The sequence below is a fragment of the Callospermophilus lateralis genome, chromosome 15, assembly GCF_048772815.1.
Source record: "Callospermophilus lateralis isolate mCalLat2 chromosome 15, mCalLat2.hap1, whole genome shotgun sequence".
In the NCBI taxonomy this organism is placed as follows: domain Eukaryota; kingdom Metazoa; phylum Chordata; class Mammalia; order Rodentia; family Sciuridae; genus Callospermophilus; species Callospermophilus lateralis.
Genome location: NC_135319.1, coordinates 64,330,571 through 64,358,076, shown reverse-complemented (window position 1 = coordinate 64,358,076; position 27,506 = coordinate 64,330,571). Strand labels below are relative to the sequence as shown.

The window sequence follows — 27,506 nt, the reverse complement described above, 5'->3', positions numbered from 1 at the left end:
CATCCCAAAGGCCCTTGACCCCAGATGTGGGTGATGCGGGCGGTGTTTCCCCTCCTCCAGGGCAAGTCAGTCTACAAACGTCCTCCATCACTGGCTTCCCAGGGAGGCTTGTTCCCACCCCGAGGGTCACCAAGTCCCTGACTCTCTGAGGTCCAGAGCACTTTGTCCATAGAGAGACCACACTACAGCCAGGGGAGCTCCCCGTGGGGAGGAGCCCTTTGTCACTTTTAGGACTGGGTGTTTCCACCTGCCCTCTGGACACGTGGTGGCATAGATTAGAGGTCTGGTGAGTACAGCAGGATGGAGACCCCTGCCCCTTGGAGAGTACAAAGAGGCTGCCAGCTCTTGGTCTGCTGAGCATGCTGCCCTCTTCCCTTGGGGCAGAGTCCAGGGTGTAGAGAGGCCAGTTGTGAATGATGCCTCTGAGGTTGTGCAGTGTGTAACCTACACAGCTGGGCATGACAACCTGATGATAGATCACTGCCACGAAGATCAGATCCTGGAGGTGGCCTGCCACCACGCGGAGCTTTTCCTCTGAGAAATGAATACAGTTCTCTTACATCAGATCATACAGTCTGAAAGGATAAAAGGTGACAGTAACCCACTTCAGTGGGTTTGGTTGCTCATGGGTACCTGGCCACAGCTGCTTCCCTGCCGTATGGGAGCTTGCGTGCGGAGATGGCGCAGACGGATCCTGTACTCATCTGTGCCCACCTTGGCCAGGCCTGACCTTGTCACCTGCTTTCCCTCCACTCCATTCTCCACGCAGCAGCTCGAGGGATGTGTCTGAAATGAGAATCTGATCATGTCTCAGAGATTTTCCTGGTGCTGGCTGGGTGAAGTCCACGCTGCTGCCCATTTGTTCCCCCCACTCAAGCCACACCAGCCTTTTCAGCTCTATGTGATCCACCGTGGATCCCACCACAGGGCCTTTGCTCCTGCTGTGCCCTCCTGCTGAAGCCACATTCGAAGAGATAGCAAATAGTTTTTACTCTGAATGTGTAAAAACAGGGTGGCTTGTGGCAGTGACCAGGACATTGGGAATAAAACACCCCCAAGCCTCTTTGGTGGTTTTTCCCTTGTCTTTCTCACTGTCTGCCAGAACATATCTTTGCCTACATTTTTTTTTAACGTTTGCTTTTGCCTGCCCTGATTATACATGGAATTCATTCATGCTCAGTTCAGAAAACTTTGCAAATACCAAACCATATACACCCCCCCACACCCCCACTTGCAGTGCCCACCAGCTGGGTTTCGCACTGCATGTGCTGTCTGCATTCTATTTTTTCTCTCTGTAGTTCTCTTGGGGCTTCCTCTTGTCTGACAGTCTCCTTTTGAGTCCTGGACCAGGCTAATTTCCCACGAGTTTCCCTGGAAGGGCCCCTTTTGAAGGCTTCTGTGGGGCCCTGTATATGGGGGCAGGGGGACAGGGCTGCCCCTGGGGATCACAGCCCCCTCCAGCCCAGAGGGTACCTTTGAGCAAACTGGAAACAGGTGATGCTTTTGGAAGACACTCTACCGCCATCTGCTGGCAAGTTCCCATAGCAAATGTGCACGCTAGGCCCTGGGCACTGTGCCTGGTGAAGGTGGGCCCTGGGAGGCTGCAGAGCTCTGCCCTCTGCCTCTAACCCTCCCTCTCTGCTGCCTCTCTCCAGGGTCCTCTATGGAAACAAGATCACAGACCTGCCCCGCGGCGTGTTTGGAGGCCTGTACACCCTACAGCTCCTGTAAGGACTTGGGTGGGGCCCAGGGAGAGCCCACGTTTCTCTGCCCGCCCCCCCACTGCTCCTTTGAGTCTCTTTGGGGCACTTGAAACAGGAGCTTGGCAGACAGGTGACCCAGGAAGGCTGAAAGGCCACAGGGCTCTGCAGAGGCCAGACAGGGACGGGTCTTAGAGGCCTGCTCAGAACTGCTCACAGGACGTCAGAGCCAGAGGCCTACGATCCTGGGGCACGCAGTGGCTGGGGACAGGGCTGTGTCCCCCCAAATGCCTTCGGGTTGGAGCCTTGTCCTGTGGTCTCCTGGAATCTCTCGAGGCACCTCTAGCAGGTCCTTGAACGGGACAAGGGTGGCAGGGACCCGGGTGTAAGAATGCAGTCAGACTTGCCGGCTCCAGGGCAGCAGGGGGCAGCTCCCCCAGATCACGCATGCCCAAGGCCAAGGAAGGTGCCAGGGCGGGTGAGGAGTCCATCTCAGGCTCTGACTCTGCCCTCAGGCTCCTGAACGCCAACAAGATCAACTGCATCCGGCCCGACGCCTTCCAGGACCTGCAGAACCTCTCGCTGCTCTCCCTGTACGACAACAAGATCCAGAGCCTGGCCAAGGGCACCTTCACCTCCCTGCGGGCCATCCAGACACTGTGAGCACCCCCCTCCTCCTTGCCTCCCTCCCTGCAGGCCTCTCAGCAAGAAGGCCCCCGCTGGGGAACCTGTCGGGGTTACAGCTTCCAGGTCCAGATGGCTTCCTCCCCACCTGGGTTGGCCTCCAACAGAGGAAGGACCCAGGCTCCGGGTTAGACAACTGCGGGTCCTAATCCCAGCTATTCCTCGGTGTGGCCCTGGGCAAGTGAATTAGCTTCTCTGTGCCTCAATTTTATTTCCCCATAAAGTGAGGACATCAACTTCATAGAGTTGTTGTGAGATTCAAGATGTTTGTAGGGAGCTCGTGGTGAATGTTTGCTAAATGCCAGCTACAGTTAAATAACGATCAGGACAGTAATGTAGCCCACGGATTCTAAGACCCGTTTCCACATTAATAGCTCTGGAGGTGGGTGCCTGTTACAGTGGATAGCGTAGCATTTAATGGGCAGAATTTTGTTCTTTTTTGATAGTTCACAAAATAATAGTGCAGCTTACAGTCGGAAATGTCAAACCAGATGAAATATAGTAAAAACAGTGATGATTATGGATTAAAAATTAGAGAGCAACAAATCGAGCCATTTGTTGTGATTCTTCGTTGTGGAAAATGACGAGCATATTAAAAGTAGCAGAGTGTTTTAGTCGGCTATTTCTCTGCGGTGACTAAAAGATCCTACCAGCACATTGGTAGATAAAGAAAAGCTTATTTGAGGGCTCACGGTTTCAGAGCTCTTAGTCCATGGAAGGCCGGCTCCATTCCTCGAGGCTCTGGGTGAGGCTGAATATCATGGTGGAAGAGCGTGGCCGAGGGAAGCAGCTCACAGGACAACCAGGAAGCAGGGAGAGACTCCACAGCCAGATACCAACATAGACCCCAAAGACATGTCCCAACGCCCACCTCCTCCAGCCACACCCCACCACTCAGGTACCACTCAGTTAATCCCTGTCCCGGGACTCATTCACCGATTGGGTTAAGACCCTCACAGCCCAATCATTTCTCCTCTGAACCTTCCTGCATTGTCTCCCAGGTGAGCTTTCGGGGGACACCTCCCATCCAAACCATAACCCAGAGTGAACCCTCAGTGTTCCTCACCCCAGCTGTAATTCCTGGCCAGTCTGGTTTTAGCGGTGCCTCCCCACTTCCATGACACCCAAACTATTTGGAAGCAAATCCTACGTAGAGTTACTCTTTGCAGACTTCATCCCTATCACTGAAAGAGAGGGTTCTTCAAAAGTATCCCCAGGGCTGGGGCTGTCACTGAGTGGCAGAGTCCTTGCCTAACATGCACTGGCCCCTGTTTCCCTCCCCAGCATCACACACACACAAAATCAAAACAAAGCAAAGCAAAAGCCCAATATTAGTATCACATTGAAAAGCAATTTCTTAATATCATCAAATATCTAATTAGTGTTTGGACTTCCTGGGTCTCATTTATATTATACAACTTTTTAGTAGGTCAGTGGAATCCAGATTTAAATAAGACCTGTGCAACACAATCTGCTGTTACTAGTGGACATGTCCTTTAGATCATTTTTTTTTTTTTTTTGTCAATAGGTATCCTCTTCATATGTCTCTCTCTCTCTCTCTCTCTCCCTCTCTCTCTCTCTCTCTCTCTCTCTCTCTGGGAGGGTTCCTAGGGATTGAACCTCAGGGGTTTAACTACTGAGCCACATCCATCCCTTTTTATGTTTTATTTAGAGAGGGAGTCTCTGTACGTTACTTACAGCTTCGCTAAGTTGCTGAGGCTGGATTTGAACTTGTCATCCTCCTGCCTCAGTCTCCTGAGCCATTGGGATTACAGGAGTGTGCCAACAGGCTGGGCTCGTTCTCCTGTTTTCCTTGCAGTTTATTTGTTGAAGACACTGTGTGATGAGTTCTGTCGAGTTTCCCAGTCTGGACTTGGCTGACCGCATCCTTGTAGGACTGAGACAGAGTGGCCTGTGTCCTGCCAGATGGAAGACCTATGTTTAGTCAAGTTCAGGTTCAGTCGACCAGTGATTGGTTTTCTGGCAAGAGGATTTCCAAGGCGGGATTGTGCGCTCTTATCAGGAGGCACGAGACGCCTGTTGCTGAATCCAGTCTTAAAAATTAGGATCCGGTCCTCGTTCCCCCTGTGTTGAAGATTAAAACCCAAGAAACACCGAGGCAAAAGCAAAAACGTTTTATTTAAAGGATAGAAGAGAGAGAGAGAGAGAGAGAGAGAGATTCCTCCAGCAAGGAGGGGGTCCAGAGCTGGTGCCTGAGGTAGTGGGGGTGCCCTGCCCCTGTTATAGATTCTAGGTTTCCTTTCTTCTCGTGCCTCCCCTCCCATCTAAGTCCTTTTGAACTGGCCCCCATCTTCCCGACCTTGACTGCCTCTCCTTTGTTCTTATCTCAAGCCTCTTTTTGTAATAAAAACAGTCATTGATCTCAATGCCCAATAATTCTCCAGGGACCCTGAGAATGGCGTAATTGGATCCTAACGTTCCTTCTCCGTTTGGTGATGCTGTGTGGTTAGGCTTCAGGAAAGAGCCCTACACTTTTAGCTGGAATACTTCTGCATGGGGCCGCTTCTTGTCTGCTGCATGGTTAACCCAATACTTCAGGGTTCTCCTTCCTGCTGCCCCTTTGGTCCTGAGCCTCTGGCGGGCTGGGTGTGCTGAGCCTGAGCCACGTTGTGTGAGCATTGTGGGCATTGGTTCTTAATGTCACCACGGCCTTCACTGTTGTCATCCCTGCTGGGTGGTGCACCTTTTTAGGTGGGCGCCAGGAGAGGTTCCAGATTGATTGAATAGAGGGCACAGAGCCTCTTCCTGGGGACTCTGGACATCAGTGGGACGTCAGCCATGGGGACAAACTCATGGTAGCCTTCACACTCCCTGTAGTCTGAGTCCTGCTAATCAATTCCGTTATAGCCAGAGAGAGGAATCTGGGGCCTCATGGGAAACCTTACCAGGTATGTGAAATTAAAGGTCACAGGGGACACCAGCAAGGAGGGTTGTTTTGAGCGGATGGTGGAACGTCTGAGAGAAATGTGCTAAGGAGATTTAAAGACCAGGAACCCACACACAGGAAAGCTGCGAGATAGGGGATGGGACGGAGGGACTCACACAGGCAACTACAGCTCTTTGCATTGTTATTTAGTTCCACACTTAAAACACCCCTCGTGGGGTAGGGTCTATTGCCCTTGATTTCACTTGTAAGAAAACTGAGGCAGGGAGAGATTATGTCAGTCACTAAGGTCCCAGAATAGCTCACAGAGATTTGGTCTCCAGCACCTCTTCATCATCACTCAGAAATCAGCCGCTCCCAGGGTCACCCTCCCTCTGCAGGACAGACCTCGTTGTTTAAGGCTGTGAAGCAAAACTGAACCTCATGAGGCCCTTTTATAAATTATCAACCAAAGTACAATTTGGAACAAGAATACAAGAAATACTAATCCAAGGAACAGCCAGACATTCTCCTCAACCCTGGACTGCCCCCCAATTCCTTGACTTGAGTCTTGTTTTATCACACCTGAGCCTTAAATTCATCAAATCCTGCTAGATTTGTCCATAGCTCCAAGGTTTGTGACCAAGTACTTTGTGTCATGATATTGATATTAATTTTTCTACAGTTTTACTTGTCCCAAGAGATTTGTCAGCTTTTTAAAATATCCGATGGGAGTCCCAGCGCACACCTGTAGTCCCAGCTACGGGGGGGAGGGGGGGGAGGCTGAGGCCGATGGGTCTCTGGAGCCCAGGAGTCCCAGGCCAGTCTGGGCAGCCGCAGTGAGACCCGCTTCTCAAACTCAAAACAAGACAAAACCAAACAACCCAGCCTTATTTATGTGTAGCTTACACACAGAAAGCCCACCTGTTCTAGATGCACCGTTCAGCGACCTTTATAGTCAACCCCCAGAGTTATTCAACTATCACTGCCATCCAATTTCAGAACATTTCCATGGCTCCTCCCACAGTCCCTTGTACACATTTGCAATCGATCCCCACTTCCAGCCCCGGCCCCAGGAGACCCCTCTTCTATGCTCCACTTGTAGATTGCCCTTTCTGGCTGGTTCATCAAATGGAATCATGCGCCCACCGTCGTCTGTGACTGGCCTCTTTCCCCTGGTGTCGTGTTTCTGAGGTTCACCGGTGTGTAGCGTGTCTCCTTACTGTGTCCTTTATAATTGCCCCCAGTTTTTCCATTACATCTGATAGTCCACATTTTGTTTATCCACTCCAGCTGATAAACCCTTGGATCTTTTCTGCTTTGGGGCCAGGATGAATAATGCTTCTGTGAATATCTGCTTACAGATCTCTGGGTGGACAAGTGTTCTGGTTTCTTTGGGAGTTGCTGGCTCACAGGGTAAATTTATGTCTGACTGTCAAGGAAAGCTCAGGCGTTCCCACAGTGACTGCAGCATTTAATGCCAGCGGTGTATCCCAAGGGACCGGGGTCTTCACGATTTCACCAGCATTCTGTTGCTTGCCTTTAAAAAACAAAACAAAAAAGTCTCTTTTATTATAACCATCCCAATCTGTAGTATCTCATTGTGGTTCTTAATTTGCATTTTTTCAATGATCAATGATGTATAGCGTTTACACCCAAAGATTTCTAGCTGTAGCTCCCTAAAGCCTATTATGAGAAAGTCATAGAACTTCTTCCCTTCTTTCCACCATCAGAAATGTGCCCACAGTGGTGGCCACCTGGGTGGCAGATTTGGGGTTATCCTGTGCCAAGATTGTTCTTCCTCCTCCTGGGCCTTTGCTCTTCCCACCCTCTCTACATGGTTGCTATTTAAATTTCTAATTTGTATCAAATGCTTAGGTTTATATGGCAGCCACTTGTCCCTGTGGGGTGTGTGTGGGAGGTGAGTTTTATAGCTTGCTTTTGACCCAAATGCTCTTAAAAAGATGTGTCCTATTCCACACCCCTGGGCCATTTGAATATATGTGGAAACAGCAGGATTGACTTGGTTTTCTGCCATTATTGTGACAAAGGGGAGCAGTTAGCTCAGCAGAGGCTGGAGCGCTAAGCACAAACAGATGTGGTGGAGCAGCTGGGGAGGGTCCTAAGCTGTCCCCAAAAGCTGGTACTAGCTACACACTCTACCCCGGAAGTCGGCAAACTCATCTTCTCTGCCAATTGGCAATTTCAAATAAGGAATAAAAGTTGAGCTGGATGCAGAAAAGATGGGAAGGCCCTGGCTCACCTGGTGGAACTGAGAGGAGCCAGATTTGGACAGGAAAATGAGAGAAGCTGGGGCTGGGGGAGGCCAACTTCCAAAGCAGGGGCCAGAAGGCAGAGCCTGGGAGGAGAGGGTCAGACAAGAGAGTGGCCAGCTTCTGAGCTGGGCTGGACACAGATGCTGGGCCAGAGTTCTCCTTCACTTGGAGAGTTCTGCAGCACCTGGCGGGGGCTGGGCTGAGGCCAACACGTGAGATGACCTGAAGGGTGCTCTGAGATGAAGGAGAAGTGGCCACAGCATGGCAGGCGCCCCAGAGCTGGCCCCGGCCCTGTCACTCGTGACCTCTCAGGTAGGTAGCCAGGACTGGCGTCCCTGTCTCCACTGGGACAGCCATGAGCAGGGTGTGCCCGTGTGGTGGTGGCCCAGATGCAGGTTGGGCAGAGCTGCTGCTGCACTGGTTCAGATGTGGCTGGCCTGAGCCTGCTGGGGGCAATCAGGGCCCACAAATGGGAACACCATGTTGGTCACAGCCCATCATCTGTCAGCTGCTCCCCACATCACCATCTGCACCTGCTGGTAACACAGGCAGCCAGGCAAGGCGGCCCCAGGGATCCCCCAGAAAGCAGCTACTCGGTCACGCTTTCTGAGTTTTCCTTGTGTGGAGAAATGGCCTGTGAGCTTTCCAAGGAGAGGCCTCGACCCTGTGGCCTGGTTGGGGATAGTGACTCCGGGTGCAGGCCCAGCCCCGCCACCTCAGTCACGGCCCCCTCTTGGAGAATGGCTGTGGGAGACGGACTGCTGCTGCCCGAGTCTGCAGGAGAAGGAATGGCCAGGGCCCGTGGCTGCTGGGGAGGTCCCAAGGCCATGGCCTGAGGTGGCATCGGTGTTCCTGAGTTCCGTCACCTTTTCTGGGCCTCATCTGGGAATGAACAAGGGTGTTCTGTCCAGTCCCTGAGTCCCCCCTCCACTCATGCTTGTGAAGTGTCCCAGGGCAGGGAAAGGGAAGGGGCTGGAAGAGGAGGAACAGAGTGAGGCGTGGAGGGACGCAGGAAGCTCAGCAGCCCCTTCCTTCCTGTGATGCACTGAGAGGCCTTATCCATGGGTGGCAGGGTGCACCCTGGGGTCACCCCACCCTCACGTACTCCAGGACCGGCCCTGGTCTTCTGGCCATGAGCAGCCACCTGGGCCCCAGCAGGCAGCCAGGCCCCATGCAGGTAGAGGTGGGCACAAGTTTGTAGTCCTGGTCTCTGATGGCCAATCTCACCCGCTTTGGACAGGCATCTGGCCCAGAACCCCTTCATCTGTGACTGTAACCTCAAGTGGCTGGCGGACTTCCTGCGCACGAATCCCATCGAGACCAGCGGAGCCCGTTGCGCCAGCCCCCGGCGCCTGGCCAACAAGCGCATCGGGCAGATCAAGAGCAAGAAGTTCCGGTGCTCAGGTAACTGCCTGCTGCTCTGTCTTCAGACTGCTCAGGGACCCCGTGATGATTCTGAGTGGCTCCAAAGAGGGTGTCCTTGGGCACTTTGGAGTCAGGCTAGAGGGCGCCGGCCCCACCCTCTGTCCTAGGTTCAATGTTGGTTCATCCCCTCTTCATTGTACTGAGCTCTAGGAGAAGTGGGGCTGGCAGAAGGCCCAGAGAGAGGCCCAGTCCCTCTATTCCCAGGCCAGCCCTCCTGCACAACTGCACTCGATCCTTGGAAGACAGTCAGGAGGCCCGGGAGGTTTTGCAGTGAGCTAAGAGCCTCCTCAGACTTTGGGGCAGCTACGGCAAGGTGAGCGCAGTCTCCACTTGCGCTGTTCATTGCAAGTGAGAGGTCTCATTGGATGACACGAGGGCTCTGGAGTAAGGCTTCTGCATCAGGGGCTGGGCAGGTGGACTCAGGCCCATACCAGCCACCAGCTGCAAATTCCTGGGGTACCTTCAGCCAGGTGGGACATGGGGCCAGGCCTGGCTGCTCCTCCATCATGACATTTCTCTGCTTCTCTCCCCAGCTAAAGAACAGTACTTCATTCCAGGTAGGAGTGGGGGCCAGCCTGGAGGGGCAGTGGCCGTGAGTGAGCCAAATGGGGGACTTGGAAGGCCCTGGGTTGGCCATGCTGCTTGGAGCCTGCCCTCTGCCCAGCTCTCCTTCTCGCCACAGGCACGGAGGATTACCAGCTGAACAGCGAGTGCAGCAGCGATGTCGCCTGCCCCCACAAGTGCCGCTGCGAGGCCAGCGTGGTGGAGTGCTCCAGCTTGAAGCTCCCCAAGATCCCAGAGCGCATCCCCCAGTCCACGGCTGAGCTGTGAGGGCCTGACCCTGCACCCCTCCCCCTCCTGAGCTCCGGTTCACCCCCAGGCCCACTCCAGGCTTTCCCCTGTCCAGCTGTGTTTGGGGGACCGCAGGAGACATGAGCCACACCCTTCACCCCTATTGCCCACTGCTTCTGCCTCACAACCCCCTCGAAGCAGTCTCTGACACCAGGCGGGGCCACCATCCTGAACCAGGGGTGGCTTTCTTCAGTGATGCTTTTGTCTACCTTCAGGGACACGATTCCATGAGCTCAAGTCAGGGCTTAACATCCTTTATTGTTTTTCTCTATCTAAAAACATGAATTTGTGTAGATAAGTATCACGTGCTTGGACGCCTGCGTGTCTCTGTCCTTTGTGTATGCAAATTTTCATGACATACCCGTTCACCTCTCCCCCAGTACCAGGCCCAGCCTTCCTTTGAGATGAGAACCATTGGCCTTGGCAGATACATTCAGCAGGGAGTCCCCTCGGTCTGCGTCCCAGGGCAGAGGTGCCTTAATACCAACCATTTATTTATTGGCATGTACCTGCCTCTTGCAGACGATTGAACAACAATGAGATTTCCATCCTGGAGGCCACTGGGATGTTCAAAAGACTCACTCATCTGAAGAAAATGTGAGTCGCTTGTTGGTGGGAAGGTGCCCATCAGGATGCTGGCCTGGGATGGGGAGGGAAAAGGCTGGGGTGGGGGGAGCTTCTCAGGGGGTCATGGAGTGATGAGTGCAGGAAGGGAGGGGCTCCTGGGTGCTAGTAATTTGAAATTCTCCTCCCCTCCCCCGCCTCCTCTCCCAGCAACCTGAGCAACAACAAGGTGTCCGAAATTGAAGATGGGGCCTTCGAGGGCGCAGCCTCCGTGAGCGAGCTGCACCTGACCGCCAACCAGCTGGAGTCCATCCGCAGCGGCATGTTCCGGGGTCTGGATGGCTTGCGGACGCTGTGAGTGTGTGCAGCAGGGGCACAAAGCCCAGCCACGGGGTGGGCATGCACTAAAGGGAAAGGCTGAGAGAGGAGGGAGACGGCCTTCCCCAGGCCCCGCTGCAGACAGCTGAGGACCCTGCATGGTGGGGCAGGCAATCCCACATGGGTGACTCGGTGGACGGGTCCATTCTCTTGATCCCTGGGGCAAGTGCAATGCCTGGTGAAGGGATGGAAAGATGGGGCCCTCCTGAGGTCCCCCTGCATTGCTCTGGGGTCAGGCTACAGGAATACAGCACAACTACAGACAGCTGTGAGGGGACCTTGCCAGGTGACTTGGTGGAGCTAGAAGGGCAGGGTGGTGCCCGGTCCCTGGGATTCTCAGAGCCAGCCAGAGCCCAGGAGCTCAATGGCTCCAGGGTCATGAGCACTCTGAAGCTGCAGGGAGCCCCTTTCCAGCCAGTGCCTGTGCACAGGTGACCCTGTGGATGTTTAGTGTCCAGCAGACAGGTGGCCTGCCCTGCCGGCCTTTCCACAGTGATGGGACTGTTCTGTGTCTACACTGTCCACTCTCCACATGGCTGTGGAGCCCTTATTTAATTTCAATTCATTTAAACTGAAATGACCACACGTGCCTCGTGACCACAGTATTGGAAAACGCAGCTTTGGCAAGCTTCCCGCTCAGGCTGAAATCCCAGCTCTGCAGCAGTGTGTGGATTTGTCTTCTGAGTGTGTATCATTGCATTGGTGGAAGGTAAATGAACGTGCGGCAGGACTCCCTGTGGATCCTCATTTGTTTGTTTTACAAAAAGGGGATTTGATTAGGCACTGTGTTTTGCAGCTTGATTCTTTCATTTGAGCGTATTATAGCCTGGCCATCTTTCAGGGCTGTTCCTGTCTGGCTGCCTCCTCCCTTCTTATATTTACCTACTGTTTTTTGAAAGAGGGTGCCCATGGCCAGGACCGAGGCTACAAAAATCACACGAGGGACAGTGCAGACATAGCATAGAAGTGCCCATGACCTCACCACTGACCAGAAATGACTGCTGTTAATCATTGGTATTAACAACTGTCCTTCTGGTCTTGTATATACATATATCAATGTGCCTGCATCCACATTCATATGCTCATACGTACACACATGGAAATATAGCTCATCTGTGGAACCATCTCCACAGTCTATGTCATAAACATATCAGTTCTCGCCAAAAGTTTACCCCCACCCTCTTCATCATTATTATCACTAGTGTGGTAAGAACACCTGAGATAAGATCTGCCCTCTTAGCCAGTTTCAAAGTACATCCTGCAATATCGTTTGCTCTGGGCACATGCTTGTTCTGTAATCATGAGGACCTGTTCATTTTGTGTAATTGAAATACATTTTAATGGAAGCCTACAATAAATTTTATCTAATAATATTTTTCCTAACATAATGTGGGCACCTTTACCTATCATTAAATTTTCTTTTTTTAATAACTTATTTTTATTTTTTCTTTATACATATACTTGTTTTTTTTTGCATTACAATTCTTATTACACATATATACCACAAGTTTTCATATTTCTGTTTGTATATAAAGCAGGTTGACACCCAATTTGTGTCTTCATACATGTACTTTGGATAAAGATATCCATCACATTCCACCATCCTTGCTGATCCCCTGGCTCATCCCTTTCCCTCCTCCCCTTTTCCCTATCTAGAATTCATCTATTCATCCTATGTTACCCATCCCTATCCCACTATGAGTCAGCCTCCTTATATCAGAGAAAACATTTGGCATTTTTTTGGTGGGGGGAGGATTGGCTAACTTCACTTAGCAATATCTTCTCCAATGCCATCCATTTACCTGCAAATGCCATGATTTTATTCTCTTTTATTGCTGAGTAAAATTCCATTGTGTATATATGCCACATTTTTTAAATCCATTCATCCACTGAGGGGCATCTAGGTTAGCTCCACAGTTTAGCTATTGTGAATTGTGCTGCTGTAAATGTTGATGTGGCTGTGTCCCTGTAGTATGCTGTTTTTAAGTCCTTTGGGTATAGTCTGAGGAGAGGGATAGCTGGGTCAAATGGTGGTTCCATTCCCAGATTTCCAAGGAATCTCCATACTGCTTTCCATATAGGCTGTACCAATTTGCAGTCCCACCAGCAATTATGAGTATACTTTTTTCCCCACATCCTCGCCAACCCTTATTGTTTGTCTTCATAATAGCTGCTATTCTGACTGGAGTGAGATGAAATCTTACAGAAGTTTTAATTTTCATTTCTCTGATTGCTAGAGATGATGAGTATTTTTTCATATATTTGTTGACTGATTGTATATCCTCGTCTGAGAAGTGTCTGTTCAGGTCCTTGGCCCGGTTGTTGATTGGTTTATTTGTTTTTTTGGTGCTTAGCTTGTTGAGTTCTTTATATACCCTAGAGATTAGTGCTCTATCTGATGTGTGAGGGGTAAAGATTTGCTCCCAGGATGTAGTCTCTCTGTTCACCTCACAGATTGTTCCTTTTGCTGAGAAAAAAACTTTTTAATTTGATTCCATCCATTTATTGATTCTTGGTTTTAATTCTTGCACTATAGGAGTCTTATTAAGGAAGTTGGGGCCTAATCCCACATGATGGAGATTAGGGCCTACTTTTTCTTCTATTAGACGCAGATAAATTTTCTTTTACAACATGATTTTGGATGACTATATATTGTATCATCGCTGGAGATTTAGGCTGTTTCTGACTTCTTTATTTCGAGCAAGGCTGTGACTGATGTCTTCAGCACACCGTTCTGTACCCACCGTGGTATTGAGGATTCCCTTTGGTGGAGTCCTCAGAGTGGACCAGCCAGTGGCAGGGGAGAGAGGCCTGTTGGAGACTTGTGCACTCACCACACATACCAGGGAGGTCCCCGGCCATTGTGTGCCACTGTGTGTGATAGTGGCCTCTCACCCACACTCCCAGCAACTCTGGCATTATTATTATTATTATTATTAATTACTGTGGTTTTGATAATTTTTCAATTTGGCAGGCAGAAATGGAATGTTTCTTAGGTGTCCTTGCTTATTCATAAGGTGAACCTACTCCATGGGCGTTACCCAGACGGTTTAGTTTCTCTCCTTCCTGGCCTAGTCTGTGCCAGGCTTGTTTTAGGCTGTTTTTGTCTGGGCTGGGTTTCAGAGGGTGAACCTAGGCTGTTCCCAGTGCAGATGATGAGGAAGGGTGTCCAGAAAGCCCTCCGGGTGGGGGTAGGCGTGGCCGTGCAATGGAGCCCTGTGAGGGGCCCTTGACCACCGTGGGGGTGAGCTACACCTGACCGCTGAGAAGATGTCCTGGGGCTGGGTGGACACAGTCTCCCAAGTCATGGCAGAGTTTAAACTGTGGGCAATCTGAAGATCACTAAGGAGTATTAAACTGGAGAGTGACAAGATGCTGGGCACTGGGTGGAGCATGGCCTGGAGATGGGGAAGAGCACTGGCCATCCTGGGAGTGAGTGACAGTGGGCTGCAGGGGATGATAGGGTAGACCGGAGGCGCACAGCCCAGGCACTCTTGAGGCAAGGTCTGGAGGTGGGCACAGCCATGCGGAGCTCTCCCTCGCATGGCCATGGCCATGGCCCCGATCCTGCTCTGCGGCTCAGAGCCTCTGGAGGAGCCTTGGGAACCACCTGGTGGTGGCCACCGCCGTGTGACCCAGTGGGACTATGGCGGGCCACAGCCCAGGGCTCTCCCCTCCTCCGCAGGATGCTGAGAAACAACCGCATCAGCTGCATCCACAACGACAGCTTCACAGGCCTGCGCAATGTCCGGCTGCTCTCGCTCTATGACAACCAGATCACCACCATCTCCCCCGGAGCCTTCGACACCCTCCAGGCCCTTTCCACGCTGTAAGTCCCGGCCTCAGGGGACAGGCAGGATGGTGGCTCTGGAAGCAGCCATCCCTGGGGGCCATCTTGGGTGGGTCCTCCTGGCTTGTTGGAACATGGCTTCCACCACGTTGGAATTCTGTCTCTCACCCCCAAATTGACCCTCTGGGTAATGGTTGGTTGTGTGGGAAAGAGCCCTGGGTGCATGGAGCCAGTATGCAGCAAGTCCTACGGCAGTGGACATAAAGGGGCCTTGCTAGGTCAAGTGAAACTGGCGGGGTGTCTTGATGGCCCCACGTCCTGCCCCTTCCAGAAACCTCCTGGCCAACCCCTTCAACTGCAACTGCCAGCTGGCCTGGCTGGGCGACTGGCTGCGCAAGAGGAAGATCGTGACAGGGAACCCGCGATGCCAGAACCCAGACTTCCTGCGGCAGATCCCCCTGCAGGACGTGGCCTTCCCCGACTTCAGGTGTGAGGAAGGTAATACCCGGGTCCGGTGGGCAGGCGAGAGGGTGAGCTGAGCCCAGCTAACTGGCAGGATGGGTCAGGAAGATAGGGAGTGTCAGGCAGCACTCTCACACGCCCCAAGGGAGGGACACGGTGGGGAGGGGAGGCTGGCTGATGGGGAGGGACACGGAAATTCCCCCACTTGGAGGTGTCTTTGTGTGGTTAGAGGAGGAGTAATTGCTTATAGCAGAAAAATAGGAAAGTACAGTAGAAGAAGTAGATAAACATTACCTATGATCCCAGCACTCAGAAAATCAAGTAACATCTTGGTGCATTTTCTTTATGTAAGTATGTTTAACCCACAGACCCGCCTCCTAGCTGCTCCTGAGCACGCCAGACTTATGGGGTCACCCTCTTGAGCTTGGCCCTGATTGCAGGAGCCCTAAAAAGTCCCATCCTCCTCGCTGACCAGGACTTCATCCCTTCCTCCCTAGGCCAAGAGGAGGGGGGCTGCCTGCCCCGCCCGCAGTGCCCCCAGGAGTGCGCCTGCCTGGACACTGTGGTCCGGTGCAGCAACAAGCACCTCCGGGCTCTGCCCAAGGGCATCCCCAAGAATGTCACAGAACTGTGAGTAGCCCAGGGCCTCGCGGCCTCCACGTTGATTCAGAGGAATACATTGCCTTTCTTGAGACGGGAGGAGGGGGTGCCCAAGTGCAGGGATTGGCGACTGGGAGGAGGCTCAGGGCTTTGCAGAAAGCTCCAGTTCCAACGAGACTTGGACCTTTTCTTGGATTCCCTCTCTGAGGTCACCTGATGACACAAGTCTCCAGGTCGAGGGCTTCAACCCATTAAACTAAGCTCTCCTTTAACAGAGCTCTCCTTGAACATTACCTTTTCCACTTGACATTGTCTCATGAGTCTTCCCCTCTCTCATGAAAACTCTTACAAGTGTGATTTTTCTTAACTAGTGACATAATATTCTTCATGTGAACCAATGATGGTCTAAATGTCAAGTCCCCTTTTGTTGGATATTTAATTGTTTCCATTTTGCTGTCATAAACAGCTCCAAGGTGAACTTTCCTTCAGTGAAACCACTGCTTTGCCACTAGCCAATGTAATGATGGCCTGCTCGCTCACCTGCCCTGCACCAACCCTGAGTATGGCAATGTACCATACTCAGGGTATGATTGGACTTGGTGTCTGAGCTCCTGTGGGGCTGTGGATGGAAATGCAAGCAACAAATGAGAACGGCCAAACTCATGCTTCTGTGTTCTCTCTGTAGCTATTTGGATGGGAACCAGTTCACACTGGTTCCGGGACAGCTGTCTACCTTCAAGTACCTGCAGCTCGTGTGAGTATTCAGGCTGCTTGAGGATCTCTGCCCTGCCTCAGAGGACATGCAGGCCATTGGCATCTAATTATCTTGGTTCCAGCTTTTTAGGAAGTTCCTTCTGGACAGATCCTGATTCTAAATCCCCTCTTCCCAGGGGAAAACACCTGTGCCAGAGCTGTTTGCCACCTAGTGGCCATGGTTGGGAATTACACCCTTCCAGCATGGTTGGGTCAGACCTGCCTGCCTCTGTGTCCACATCTCCCCCATCCTCCTCAAGGGGGATCATTATTGTTAATGTGACAAATCCGTGCAAGGATCAGAGCTAGGACAGAAGTAAAGGGTGATGGGAAACCTCTTTGTCCAACCCAGAACCCTAGACCAAATAAGAAACTGGGAGCTACAAATTTATAACTAAGTTCCTCTTAGACTAACATCTGCTTTTGTTATGTCCACCTTCTACCCTTCCCACCAGATGGAAACATACAAAATAATAAACCCAGGATAATAAGGTCGACTCATTTAGTCTTCCAGCCTACTAAGTACCTTACTGCTATTGTCTGTATCTGCTATTTGGCCAGATTCTGCCCCAAAGAAGACCAGAGACCATTCTATTTAGTGTGCCTGCAGCATTGCTGCAGGAAGTGTGGCCCGGGGACCTGTGTCAGTCTGAGGACAGTTGTGACAGATCTGTACGTAGATAAGGAGCCCGTCCCAGAGTGCAAATTGACATCTTCCTTCCTTCCTTGAGAAACTCTTGCTATGCAAACAACGTTAGCTAAACAAAATTGTGTGTTTAGATCACATTTTGGCACACGTTTTCTTGCTGTGGGCTGGTAACAATAGGTTCAAAGACTGGCTAATTCCATTCTATAGAATCTTGTATCTCCAAATACCTGTCTTTGCTTAATGACCTCAAGAGTGTGCTTTGAGCCGTCCAGAGCGGGTGGAGGTGGAAGAGCATGGTTGGTGGCTGGTGACTGGTGACAGATAAAGAGAAAATACTGCAAGTCCCCAGGCTTTCTGTGGACTACTCTGATGAAGCTCCAACTGTGGCTAGGATACCCTTGAAGAGGCCAGGAGGGGACAGAGTGATACTGTCAGTGTGCCAGCTGCTGCAGGGTCACCCAGGTTTAGACCGGGCTCTGCCTGTGCCCAGCTAGGTGGTCCCGGGTGAATTCATCACTCTGAGACTCCTGGTCTCCATCTGTAAAGTGGGGTTACTCTCTCCCTTGCAGTACTGCCAGGGGGGCTTGTGCACTAGCACACACCAGAGAGAAAGAGAGGACCACTGGCAGGGGGGAGGGGGAGGGGCAGTGCCCTCCCCAGGAGCATTTCCATGGTGAAAAGGGGGATAGCCAGCTCTTCCTGGAAAGGGGAGGGGCAAAGAAGGAGAGATGGCAGAGAGGCACACCAGGGAACTCAACAGCTGTGAGCCCAGTGTGCCTGCCTCTCCACCCTTGCCCCACCAGAGCAGTGGAGCTGTTGTCCTCCTGCGTGGGGAAGGGCCAGAGCAGGTGGGGGAGGGCCCTGACCTGGGATTAAGTTCTCTCTTTGCAAATGATGATGCTCTTGCTTTTTCCAGGGACCTGAGTAATAACAAGATCAGTACCTTAAGCAATTCCTCCTTCACCAACATGAGCCAGCTGACCACTCTGTGAGTCCCAGCAGGGCCTGGGTGGGGGCACAGGGGGCCTGGCTTCAGCCTTATTATCCTGGGCATTGCTCCCTGGTTACTCATAGGACCATGTGCAGACTCCCTCCCCCACAGAGAGACTTTTAAAAAACATCTCTCATTGTGTCTCCTCAGCCTTTTGTCTAAGATCAAGTGTAAACATATCTTTCTTTGTGAAATACAACACATATGGAAAAGTGCAAAAATATAAATGGCACCATTTAACAAATAATCATCAAGCTAGCGCATGTGTAGACTAAGTCAGAAACAGAGCCATGTTAGCACTTCAAAAGCCCCATCCCTACCTGTCATTACTGCTCCCTCCGCCCACCCCACCCAACATAGCCCCCATCCTGACCTGATGATGATAACTTATTGATTTTCTCTGTAGTATTGTCATCTACATATGCATTTCTAAACATCACCATTTAATTCTACTACATTAAAACATCAGAGCATTTTTTAAAAAATCTAAGCCAAATAGAAGCCCTTTTGCTCGACATTATTATGTCTGTGAGACCCATCCTGTTGTATGCAGCTGTGATCTAGTCATTTTCATTGCTGTTACTTTTTTCATTGCCATACTTCCCTCATTCACTCTATTATCAATGGGTATTGGGTCATTTCCAACTTGGCTTGTTGTCAGCAGAGACTCTCTGAACATTTTTATGCACCTATCCTAAGAAATTTCATGTGATCTCTAATTATATTCCAAGTAATTTATCAGAAGGTATTAAGAAGCATCCCTTTTATTTTCCTGGTGCTTAAGAGTGCATCTCTTTTGGGGCTGGGATTATGGCTCAGTGGTAGAGCGCTTCTTAGCATGTGCGGAATGCTGGGTTCAGTCCTTACCACATAAATAAAAGTATTGTGTCCAACTACAACTAAAACAATTTTTTTTTTTTTTTTTAAAAAGAGTGCATCTCATTTCCTTTCCCAGCACCTCATGTTCCTTATGATGCACCACAAACAGGGATTCTCCCAGGCTGCTGTCTAGGTCAAACGGTAGAGCCACTTTCCAGAAAGGGAAGGGGGTCCGGACCCAGCCAGTCTCTAGAGGAGAAGGTGGGCTGAGGCCAGCAAGACCTGATCTGGTTCCTCACCTGCACTTACTTGCCCCAGGACCTGCTAGTTAGCTGGTCCCCACTCCCCAGGCTTCCTGACACCTTGGCAATTTGCTCCTTCTTGGGGAGATTTAGCCTTGAAAGGGCTCTTTGTGAGCCAGTATGTGTGGAAGCCACCTCTGTCTAGGGCTGTGTTCCCAAGCTATAGATCCTGCCCTCCAGGGACATTTGGCAATGTCTGGAAACGTGTGTAGTTGTCACAACTTGGAGGGAGGGTGCTGCTGACATCTAGTGGGCAAAGGCCGGGGAGGCTGCCAAACACCCTTCAAAGCACAGGATGGTCCCCAAGACCAAGAACTGTCAATACGCCGAGGTGGACAAATCCTGGTCTGAGTGACCCTGCCAGCCACAAGGAGGGCAGACCCTTTCCTGTGATATGTCTTTTTTTTTTTTTTTGGAGGAGGGGGGCAGGTACTGGGGATTGAACTCAGGGGCACTCAACCACTGAGCCACACCCCCAGCCCTATTTTGTATTTTATTTAGAGACAGGGGCTGACTGACTTGCTTAGCACCTTGCTGTTGCTGAGGTTGGTTTTAAATTCGCGATCTTCCTGCCTCAGCGTCTCCAGCCACTGGAATCCACAGGTGTGAGCCACCACGCCTGGCCTTTCCTATAATATGGACAGCTCATTTATCTTGCTATTTTTTTAAATTTTTTTTTTTTTTTTTTTTTTTGCTTCCAGCATAAGAAAGGTCTTTGGTCATCTGTTTAATATCTTACTATTTTTAAAAAGAGCTTCTATAACCCTGGAGACTCGGGAGGCTGAGGTGGGAGAATCATAAGTTCAAGCCAGTCTGGGCATCTTAGTGAGACCCTCAGCAACTTAGCAAGATCCTATCTCAATTTAAAAAAAAATAAAATGGGCTGGGGATGTGGTTCAGTGGTAGAGTGCCCCTGGGTCCAGTCCTTAGTGCTCAAACAAAAAAAAAGTAATTTTACTCAAGTATAATTAACATACAACAAACTGCCTGCTTTAAAGTGTAGAACTTGATAAATTTTGACATATGCACACACCCAGGAAACTAACCACAATAAAAAGTGGACCCCTGATATCCCTTTGCACTTCTCCCAATCCCCAGCCCCATGCAATAAGTGATCTGTTTTCTGTCATTATAATTAGTCTGCATTTTTTAAAAGTTTTATGTAACCTTTACAAAACAAGCTCTTTTTGGCCTGGCTTTTGTGGCTTAGCCTAATGAGCCTGAGGTTCATGCACGCCGGCGGTCCCTTCCTTCTCACTGCTCAGCAGTATTCCCGGGCATGAATGTGCCCAGTCTGTTCCTCCATTCATCAGTGGGTGGGCGCAGGGGGATGTCCAGGGCGGGGCTGTTGCAGGCATCATCTCCCTTCTTCATCTGCTTATCTTCCTTGAGTGGAGTCATTTCTCTGAAAGCATTTTAGAGGTGGTTTAATGTGTGGACTGTGGAAACTGAGAATCTTTTTTTTAATATATATTCTTTTAGTTGTAGGTGAACACAATACCTTTATTTTTATGTGGTGCTGAGGATGGAATCCAGGGCCTCACGTGTGCTGGGCAAGCGCTCTACCTCTGAGCCACAACCCCAGCCCCCTTGAAACTGAGAATCTTAATGAAAATCCTTCCCAGTAACTTAATAACGTGGCCTTGAGGAAGTTCTTTTCACTACCTGGAGCCTCAGTTTCCTCATCTATGAGATGAGTAGAAATGGTACCTTCCTCTCCGTCATCAACTGTCCCTCCCTCCCTCCCACAGGATCCTCAGCTACAATGCCCTCCAGTGCATCCCTCCTCTGGCCTTCCAGGGGCTCCGCTCCCTGCGCCTGCTGTAAGTCCCTTCAGAATTCATTCCTCCAGGAATCCACTTCCCCTGGGGCCCTGCCACCACCTGGTGGGCAGCAGTGTCCCTGTGTCTGGGGCCCGGGCAGGACTAATGCTGTGTTCAGAGGTGGGAGTCCAGAATACCTGCGTGCAAGCCCCTACAGAAGCGAAGTCATAAATGGGAAAGGATGTGAGAAAGGGGGTTGCTGTCACCCCCCAAGATGAATCTGGGGTGTGTGTGTGGGGAGGGGTGTCCCAAGATAGGGTAGCCCTTCATTGCATCTGAACAGCCTCCTATTCAGATTGAAAATGTTTGGCTTGCAAGAGATCTGGGCACCTTTTCCACAAGTTCCTACTTAAGGTTTTGCCCTGTGACCAAAGCCTTCTGTTATGTCTATCATGACAGCCGCTGTCAGCCCCACAGGGGAGCAAGGTGACATTCCTCCAGCCCTGACCTATGGCTGGCCGTATGAACTTCTTTTTCAACCTCTCAGGCTCCTTGGCTAAGAGAGGGAGGGCTTGCAGGCGCACTAGTCCAATCGGCGATGCAAACTTGCTGCTTGAATTATTTTTGATGACGAAAAGAGTCCTCCCGAAGGACTGGGGGACAGAGGGGTCCACCAGGACTATTCAGGGCTCCCTCTTCCTTCACTGGGGCCAACAGGGCAGGGTCTCTGGGCTGAAGGCCACCTCCCTCGTTGCACTGACAGAGAGAGCTGGAGGACAGCTTGTGCCTTCTGCCTCTGGACCCGGCACCAGCCGCTTCTTCTCTCCTCAGGTCCCTCCACGGCAACGATGTCTCCACCCTCCCAGAGGGCATCTTTGCAGACGTGACCTCCCTGTCTCATCTGTGAGTAGCAACAGCCCCATTCTGGGGCCGACCCCAGCTTCTCAGATTGCCCCAATGTCCCTGGGCAGCCTCAGCCCTCATGCACTCAGTGGTCCACCGGTCACAGCAACGGTCAGAACAGTTCTTCACAAGCTGGGGCTAAGGTAGAGCTGGCCATTTTCTGATTGCTAAACACTTCACTTGGGTCAGCTGCTACGACCCTCACACTAGTCCTCCACACAGGTACCGTTCCCCTGCACGTGAGGAAGCAGGCCCAGGGGGAGTGAGAAGCTAGCTTGCCCAAAGTTGTGCGGCTGGTGGGTGGTCAGGGTTCTGAGCCCAGTGCCCGGGCTCTTAACTTCACACCATGAAGGATAAGTGTCAGACATTTCCTACCTCCCAAAGTGACATAATGGACATTGAATTGCTTCCCAAACCACTTAGCTGGCCATGCCATGAGGATTCTTTAAAAGCAGTAGTATAATGGAGAAAGGGGACCCTGGGGAGGGGGGAGGGGAGGAGGAAAGAAGGCGCTGGGCAATTAAATTGACCAAATCGTTATGGGTGTGTACAAATATGCCACAAAGAGCGGACTATTATGTGCAATTATAGTGCACCACCAAATAAATAAATAGAGAGAGAGAGAGAGAGAGAGAGAGAGAGGGGCTTGACTGCTCTAAGAGCTAAACATAGAACCACCTATGACCCGGCAGGTCCACTCCCAGGTATGTACTCAAAAGAGCCAAAATCAGGATTTCGAACAAATGCTTCTATGCCAATGGCCGGAGTCCATTACAACACTGTTCACAGTAGAGCAAAGTGGAAACACCCCGAGTCCATCCACAGAGGAAGAGAGAAGCAGGACGTGGCAGAGATGTCCAACAGGGGAGAATCCCCCAAAACTAATAAGTTCTGATATGGCCACAGTGCGGGTGAACCCGAGAAACGCACCACTGAAATAAGCCAGACCCACGGACAAGTATAAATGATTCTACTGACGTGAGCGTCTCAGAACATCTGTCACAGTCCTAGAGACAGAAAGGAGAATGACAGGGCCAGGCCTGGGAGCCAGGGCTGGGGACCAGGCTGGGTACCAGTGTTTAATGAGCTCAACGTTCTGTTTGGGGTGAGGAAAATGTTTTGGAAATGGACGGTGGTGACTGTTGCCCAACACTCTGAATGGAATCCACATTCCTAACTGTACATTCAAAATGGTTAAAATACATATATGTGATATGTATTTTAGCACATAAAAAGTGGAGAAGTAAAAAAGCGCTGTGCTGGGGCAGGGCCACCCCCTCTGAGGCTGGGATGGGTGCAAGCAGACGTCTTTCCTGGCATTCCTTGGTGCCACTGGCTGGGGAGTATATATGGACCGTGGCCGTGGCTGGCACCATGGTTGGCAGATCTTTTGGCTCTCCACCCACACCCAGGGCCTGGGTGGGCAGGCATTCCTGATCAGAAGGACTCTTAGGGTCACCAGCGTCTCTCTAGAAGTTCATTCATTCAACCATCTAACTAGATTTCCCCATTCTGGGACTTACCTTTCCCAGATTTTAATCTCTGAAACCAGAGTGTGTCTTTCCAGGCTCAGTGGCACATACCTGTGGTCCCAGCTACTCAGGAGGCTGAGGCAGGAGGACCCCAAGTTTGACACCAGCCTCAGCAACTTAGTAAAATAAAAAATAAAGGGACTGGAGGTGTAGCTCAGTGGTAGAGCACTTGCCTGGCACGTGTGAGGCACTGAGTTCGATCCTCAGCACCACATAAAAATAAACAAATAAAATAAAGACTTTGTGTCCATCTACAACTAAAAAAGTATAGTAAATAAATAAATAGGTCTGGGGGTGTAGCTCAGTAGTAGAGTGTCCCTGGGTTCAATCCCCAGTAACAACGACAATAAAAAAGTCATAAAAATAATGAATACATAAATAAAATCAGAGTGTATCTTAAAGTTATGTGTATATTTAATCTGGTAATGTTTCCCAACCCCTCCCAAGGCATGTTCCATATGCGATGTATCTGGCAATCTTAGACTTGAAGAAATAAAATAGGTGTCACTCTTTGAAAATCTGCTTGAGTCAAATACTATATTAAGTGCTCTACTGTGGTGTCTTGTTTACTCCATGACCAAAATGAGAAACAGGTTTTGTATTATGTGCCAGCTCTGTGTGATTGGCTGGAACCGCCCTGAGCCTTGCACTAAAAATTCCAGGGCTGGTCTGAACTCAGGGGGAAGAGTGCAGTGATTGATTAGTGATGTCTACCATGGAAATGGGAGGGGTAAGGGGCCTTATCCAAGGTGACAGGATCTATTATTTCCATTTTACGGTGGTAGGTTCTGAAAAGTTAAACAGCTGTTCCAGGTCCTAAAGCTAGGAAATGACAGACAGGATTGGAACTTAGGTGTGTCTGATTCCAAAGCTCACTATTTTTTTATTGCCTCAATAAATATATTCTGGGAAAACAGAGTGAGTCAAGTGCTGAAGAATTTACTAACAAATTTCTGCCCTCTGTGATCATCTAGATGTTATAAAGGAGTCTGAAGGAAGAAAGGACTAAGGGGAAGTCTGAGGAGCTTCACAGAGGAGGTGCCATTTATGTTGTCATTGAAAAGGTATCAGGAGTGTGGTGGCTTTTCTGTTGCTGTGACAAAACACCTGAGAAAATCAACTTAAAGGAGGAAAGATATATTTTGGCTTATAGTTTCAGATATTTCAGTCCATGGTCACTTGGCTTCCTCACTTTGGGTCTTTGGTGAGGCAGAACATCATGGCAGGGAGACGTGGTGGAGCACAGTTGCTCCCCTCATGGCAGCCAGAAAGCAAGGAGAAAGAGGAGGAATGGAGGGCTGGTACCCCCCCTCAAAGTTGCACTCACCGTGGTCACTTCCTCCAACAAGGCCCCACCTCCTGAAGTTTTTACCACCTCTCAATAGCACCAGCAGCTGGGGACCAGGCCTGCAGTGCACCAGCCTTTGGGAACATTCCAGATCCAAACTATAGCAGGAGTTTACCATTTGGAGAAGACTAGAAGGGCATCCAGGAAGAAGGATCAGGTGAAAAGGCTTCAGAAAGCAGATGGCATTTTCAGGGATGTTCCTGTCCAGCACAGAAGAAAGGGTTTGGGTTGGGGAAGAATGTAGGGTGGGAAGAACTGAGTTTGGGAAGGGACATTGGAATTCTGTTGTGAAGGGCCTTTTGTACCATGCTAAGGAGTTTGGATTCATCTTATAGATAGGGTGGAATTGTGAGAGAATGAAGTCCGTGGTGACATGGAGGCTGCAGGGGACCAGAAGAGGCAGGACTGAGGCGGGTTAGAGATGCTGGCTGTGGACACAAGCCAGGAAGGGGCAGTGTTGTTTGTTGTTCCTGAGGACTTGAATTCACGAGGGCTTGTTTCCCATCTGTGATTGGTGATTTTTGAATGTGAGCTTATTTTCGGTTGACATTGATCTTTAGAAATTTCTCAGGACCTACATGGGAGACGCTGGTCTCCAGAGAGGACTTGTGCTTGTCTGTACTGGAGACGAGGAGCTGCTGTCTGGGACAGCTCAGCCTCCTTTGCATACTCATGAGCTGTGTGACGCGGCTTCTGCCACTGCTTCAGCCCCCCGCTTGCCAGGCCAGACCGTCAAGGATCCAGTCCACCCCTCCCACCTTTGGCTTCCCTCTTAATGTAATTCTTCTGCTTGGTGTTTAAATCTGTAGTTGGCTACTTTTCCTCTTTCTTCATGAGAAGTGAATAGCACCCAAGTACTTTCTAATGTTGTCTCCAGCTCAAAATCTAGGGGCTTTGATTTCTAAATGGGAAATGAACAAACAACTTATGTTCTGAACAAACAAACAAACAAAAAAAACCCTGAAGCTGGGAAAACTGAGTCTGAACTTTGTTCCTGCCTCCTGAAAGTGCTAACGTTCTAAGAAGCGCTCTCTTCCCCATGTGATGCTTGCCAGCCCTCTCCTCTGCACTGGTCGCAGAGGAGCGGGGTATGGGGCAAGGGTGCAGTAAAGCACTGGTTCATCACATTCAAACCCCACCAACTAGAAATCTGGACTATGGAGTTGGGTCCTTCCAGCAACTTGCAGTGGGATTTTTGACAGTTTGTTCTCTTTAGACCTCTCTCTCTCTCTCTCTCTCTCTCTCTCTCTCTCTCTGTCTCCCTTTGTCTCTCTTTGTCACCAGGGATTGAACTCAGGGGCACTTGACCACTGAGCCACATCCCCAGCCCTGTTTTGTATTTTATTTAGAGACAGGGTCTCACTGAGTTGCTTAGTGCCTCACTGTTGCTGAGGCTGGCTTTGAACTCGCCATCTTCCTGCCTCAGCATTCCGGCTGCCGCTCTTCTCTCATCATTACAAACACTTTTCCTAAGGTCCTTTGTGATTCAAACATACCATAATGAGTGCGAGTGCTCCTCGCTCTCCTGGGTTTCCATCTCCTGCACATCCCATGACTGCTGTCTACTTTTATCTTTACTTTGAACTTAGCTCATTTTTCATCCGTTTTCTAACTATTCATCCCCCTGTGTTAATCATCTTTCTGTGACCATCACAAAATAACTAAAATAATCATCTTAAAGAGAGGGAAGGTTTATTTTGATCCATGGTTTCGGAGGTTTCTGTTCATGGTCAGTTGGCCATATTGCTTTTGTGCCTGTGGCGAGGCAGCACATGGTGGTGGGAGACTGTGGCAGAGGAAGAAGCTCACCTTATGGCATCTAGGAAGCAAAGAGAGAGGAAGTAGAGAGGCCAAGGTTCTAATATCCCCTGAGGGACATGCCCCCCCCAACCTAACTTCCTTTTATTAGGCCTCACCTCCTAAATGTACCACCACCTCCCAGTAGTGCCAAGGGCTAGGACCAGGCCTTCAGTACCTGGGCCCCTGGGCAATGCCAGTTCTATGCTAAGTTTCCCTGTTGTCATTGTTCATTACTATAATCCTGCAATATTTTGCAGACTCTAATCTGTTATAGACAAGAAAGCTAGAATTCTAAATTCATTAAGAACTAGGTGTGAAAATCAATAAGGAATGATGAAGTAAGCTATGGCATGCCCATATGACAGAACAGCAAGGAATTCATAATCATGATAATCGTTACACTAGAATTTGTTATTTGATGAAGTGAGGAATAAATGATTCAGTGTTCAAATATGTACACAGGAGTTGGAAGTATCCAGCCCTGCTGGGACTTAGTGGCTCCAGTCTTCAAGGGACTGCTTCTGTACTCTCCAGTCCAGAAAAAGGAGACTGTGCTACACACAAATAAATTGCCTAAGAGTAGGATGGGCAGAGAAGGTGTGGCTTGGGTGGAGGACACTTAGGAGCTTGCTAGCCCAGGCCCAGAGAAAGCCACTTCAGGCCAGGGACATTAATAGAGACTGGGTAGAATCTTGACACGAATAGCTTCTATTTCAGCTATGTCCAGGCTGTCCCAGAGATCAACAGCACAGGGTTATTTATACTTTTGCTGGGCTGAGTACCTGAAGCCACAGTCCTTTTGGATTGACAAGTGTCCTGGCTGCTGGGCCCAGAGCTCTGTCTCCATTAGGCCTGTGCCTCTCCACACCCCACTGAGTTCATAACAATTTTCTTTTATGATTAACATGTATAAATTGTTCTTCACTGTAATTTTCATTGGGAAAAAAAACAGTTCCCAGCTGAAAGTGAATGACAAGTACCACTGAGGAGATGATAAGATGGTCCTTAGATACAGAAATCCAGCTGTGGAT

General features: G+C 50.2%; 1 protein-coding gene across 1 annotated transcript in view; it reads left to right on the top strand.

Moving 5' to 3' along the window:
• Nucleotides 1-27,506, top strand: part of Slit1 (slit guidance ligand 1) — a 153,582-nt gene that overhangs the window by 105,088 nt on the left and 20,988 nt on the right. The window contains exons 12-25 of the mRNA XM_076834200.1: nt 1,656-1,727; nt 2,216-2,359; nt 8,785-8,948; nt 9,503-9,526; nt 9,652-9,796; nt 10,344-10,418; nt 10,596-10,739; nt 14,449-14,592; nt 14,885-15,051; nt 15,513-15,645; nt 16,301-16,369; nt 17,934-18,005; nt 20,881-20,952; nt 21,724-21,795. Coding sequence (XP_076690315.1) covers nt 1,656-1,727; nt 2,216-2,359; nt 8,785-8,948; nt 9,503-9,526; nt 9,652-9,796; nt 10,344-10,418; nt 10,596-10,739; nt 14,449-14,592; nt 14,885-15,051; nt 15,513-15,645; nt 16,301-16,369; nt 17,934-18,005; nt 20,881-20,952; nt 21,724-21,795 — 1,497 coding nt within the window. The remainder of the gene's footprint in view (nt 1-1,655; nt 1,728-2,215; nt 2,360-8,784; nt 8,949-9,502; nt 9,527-9,651; nt 9,797-10,343; nt 10,419-10,595; nt 10,740-14,448; nt 14,593-14,884; nt 15,052-15,512; nt 15,646-16,300; nt 16,370-17,933; nt 18,006-20,880; nt 20,953-21,723; nt 21,796-27,506) is intronic.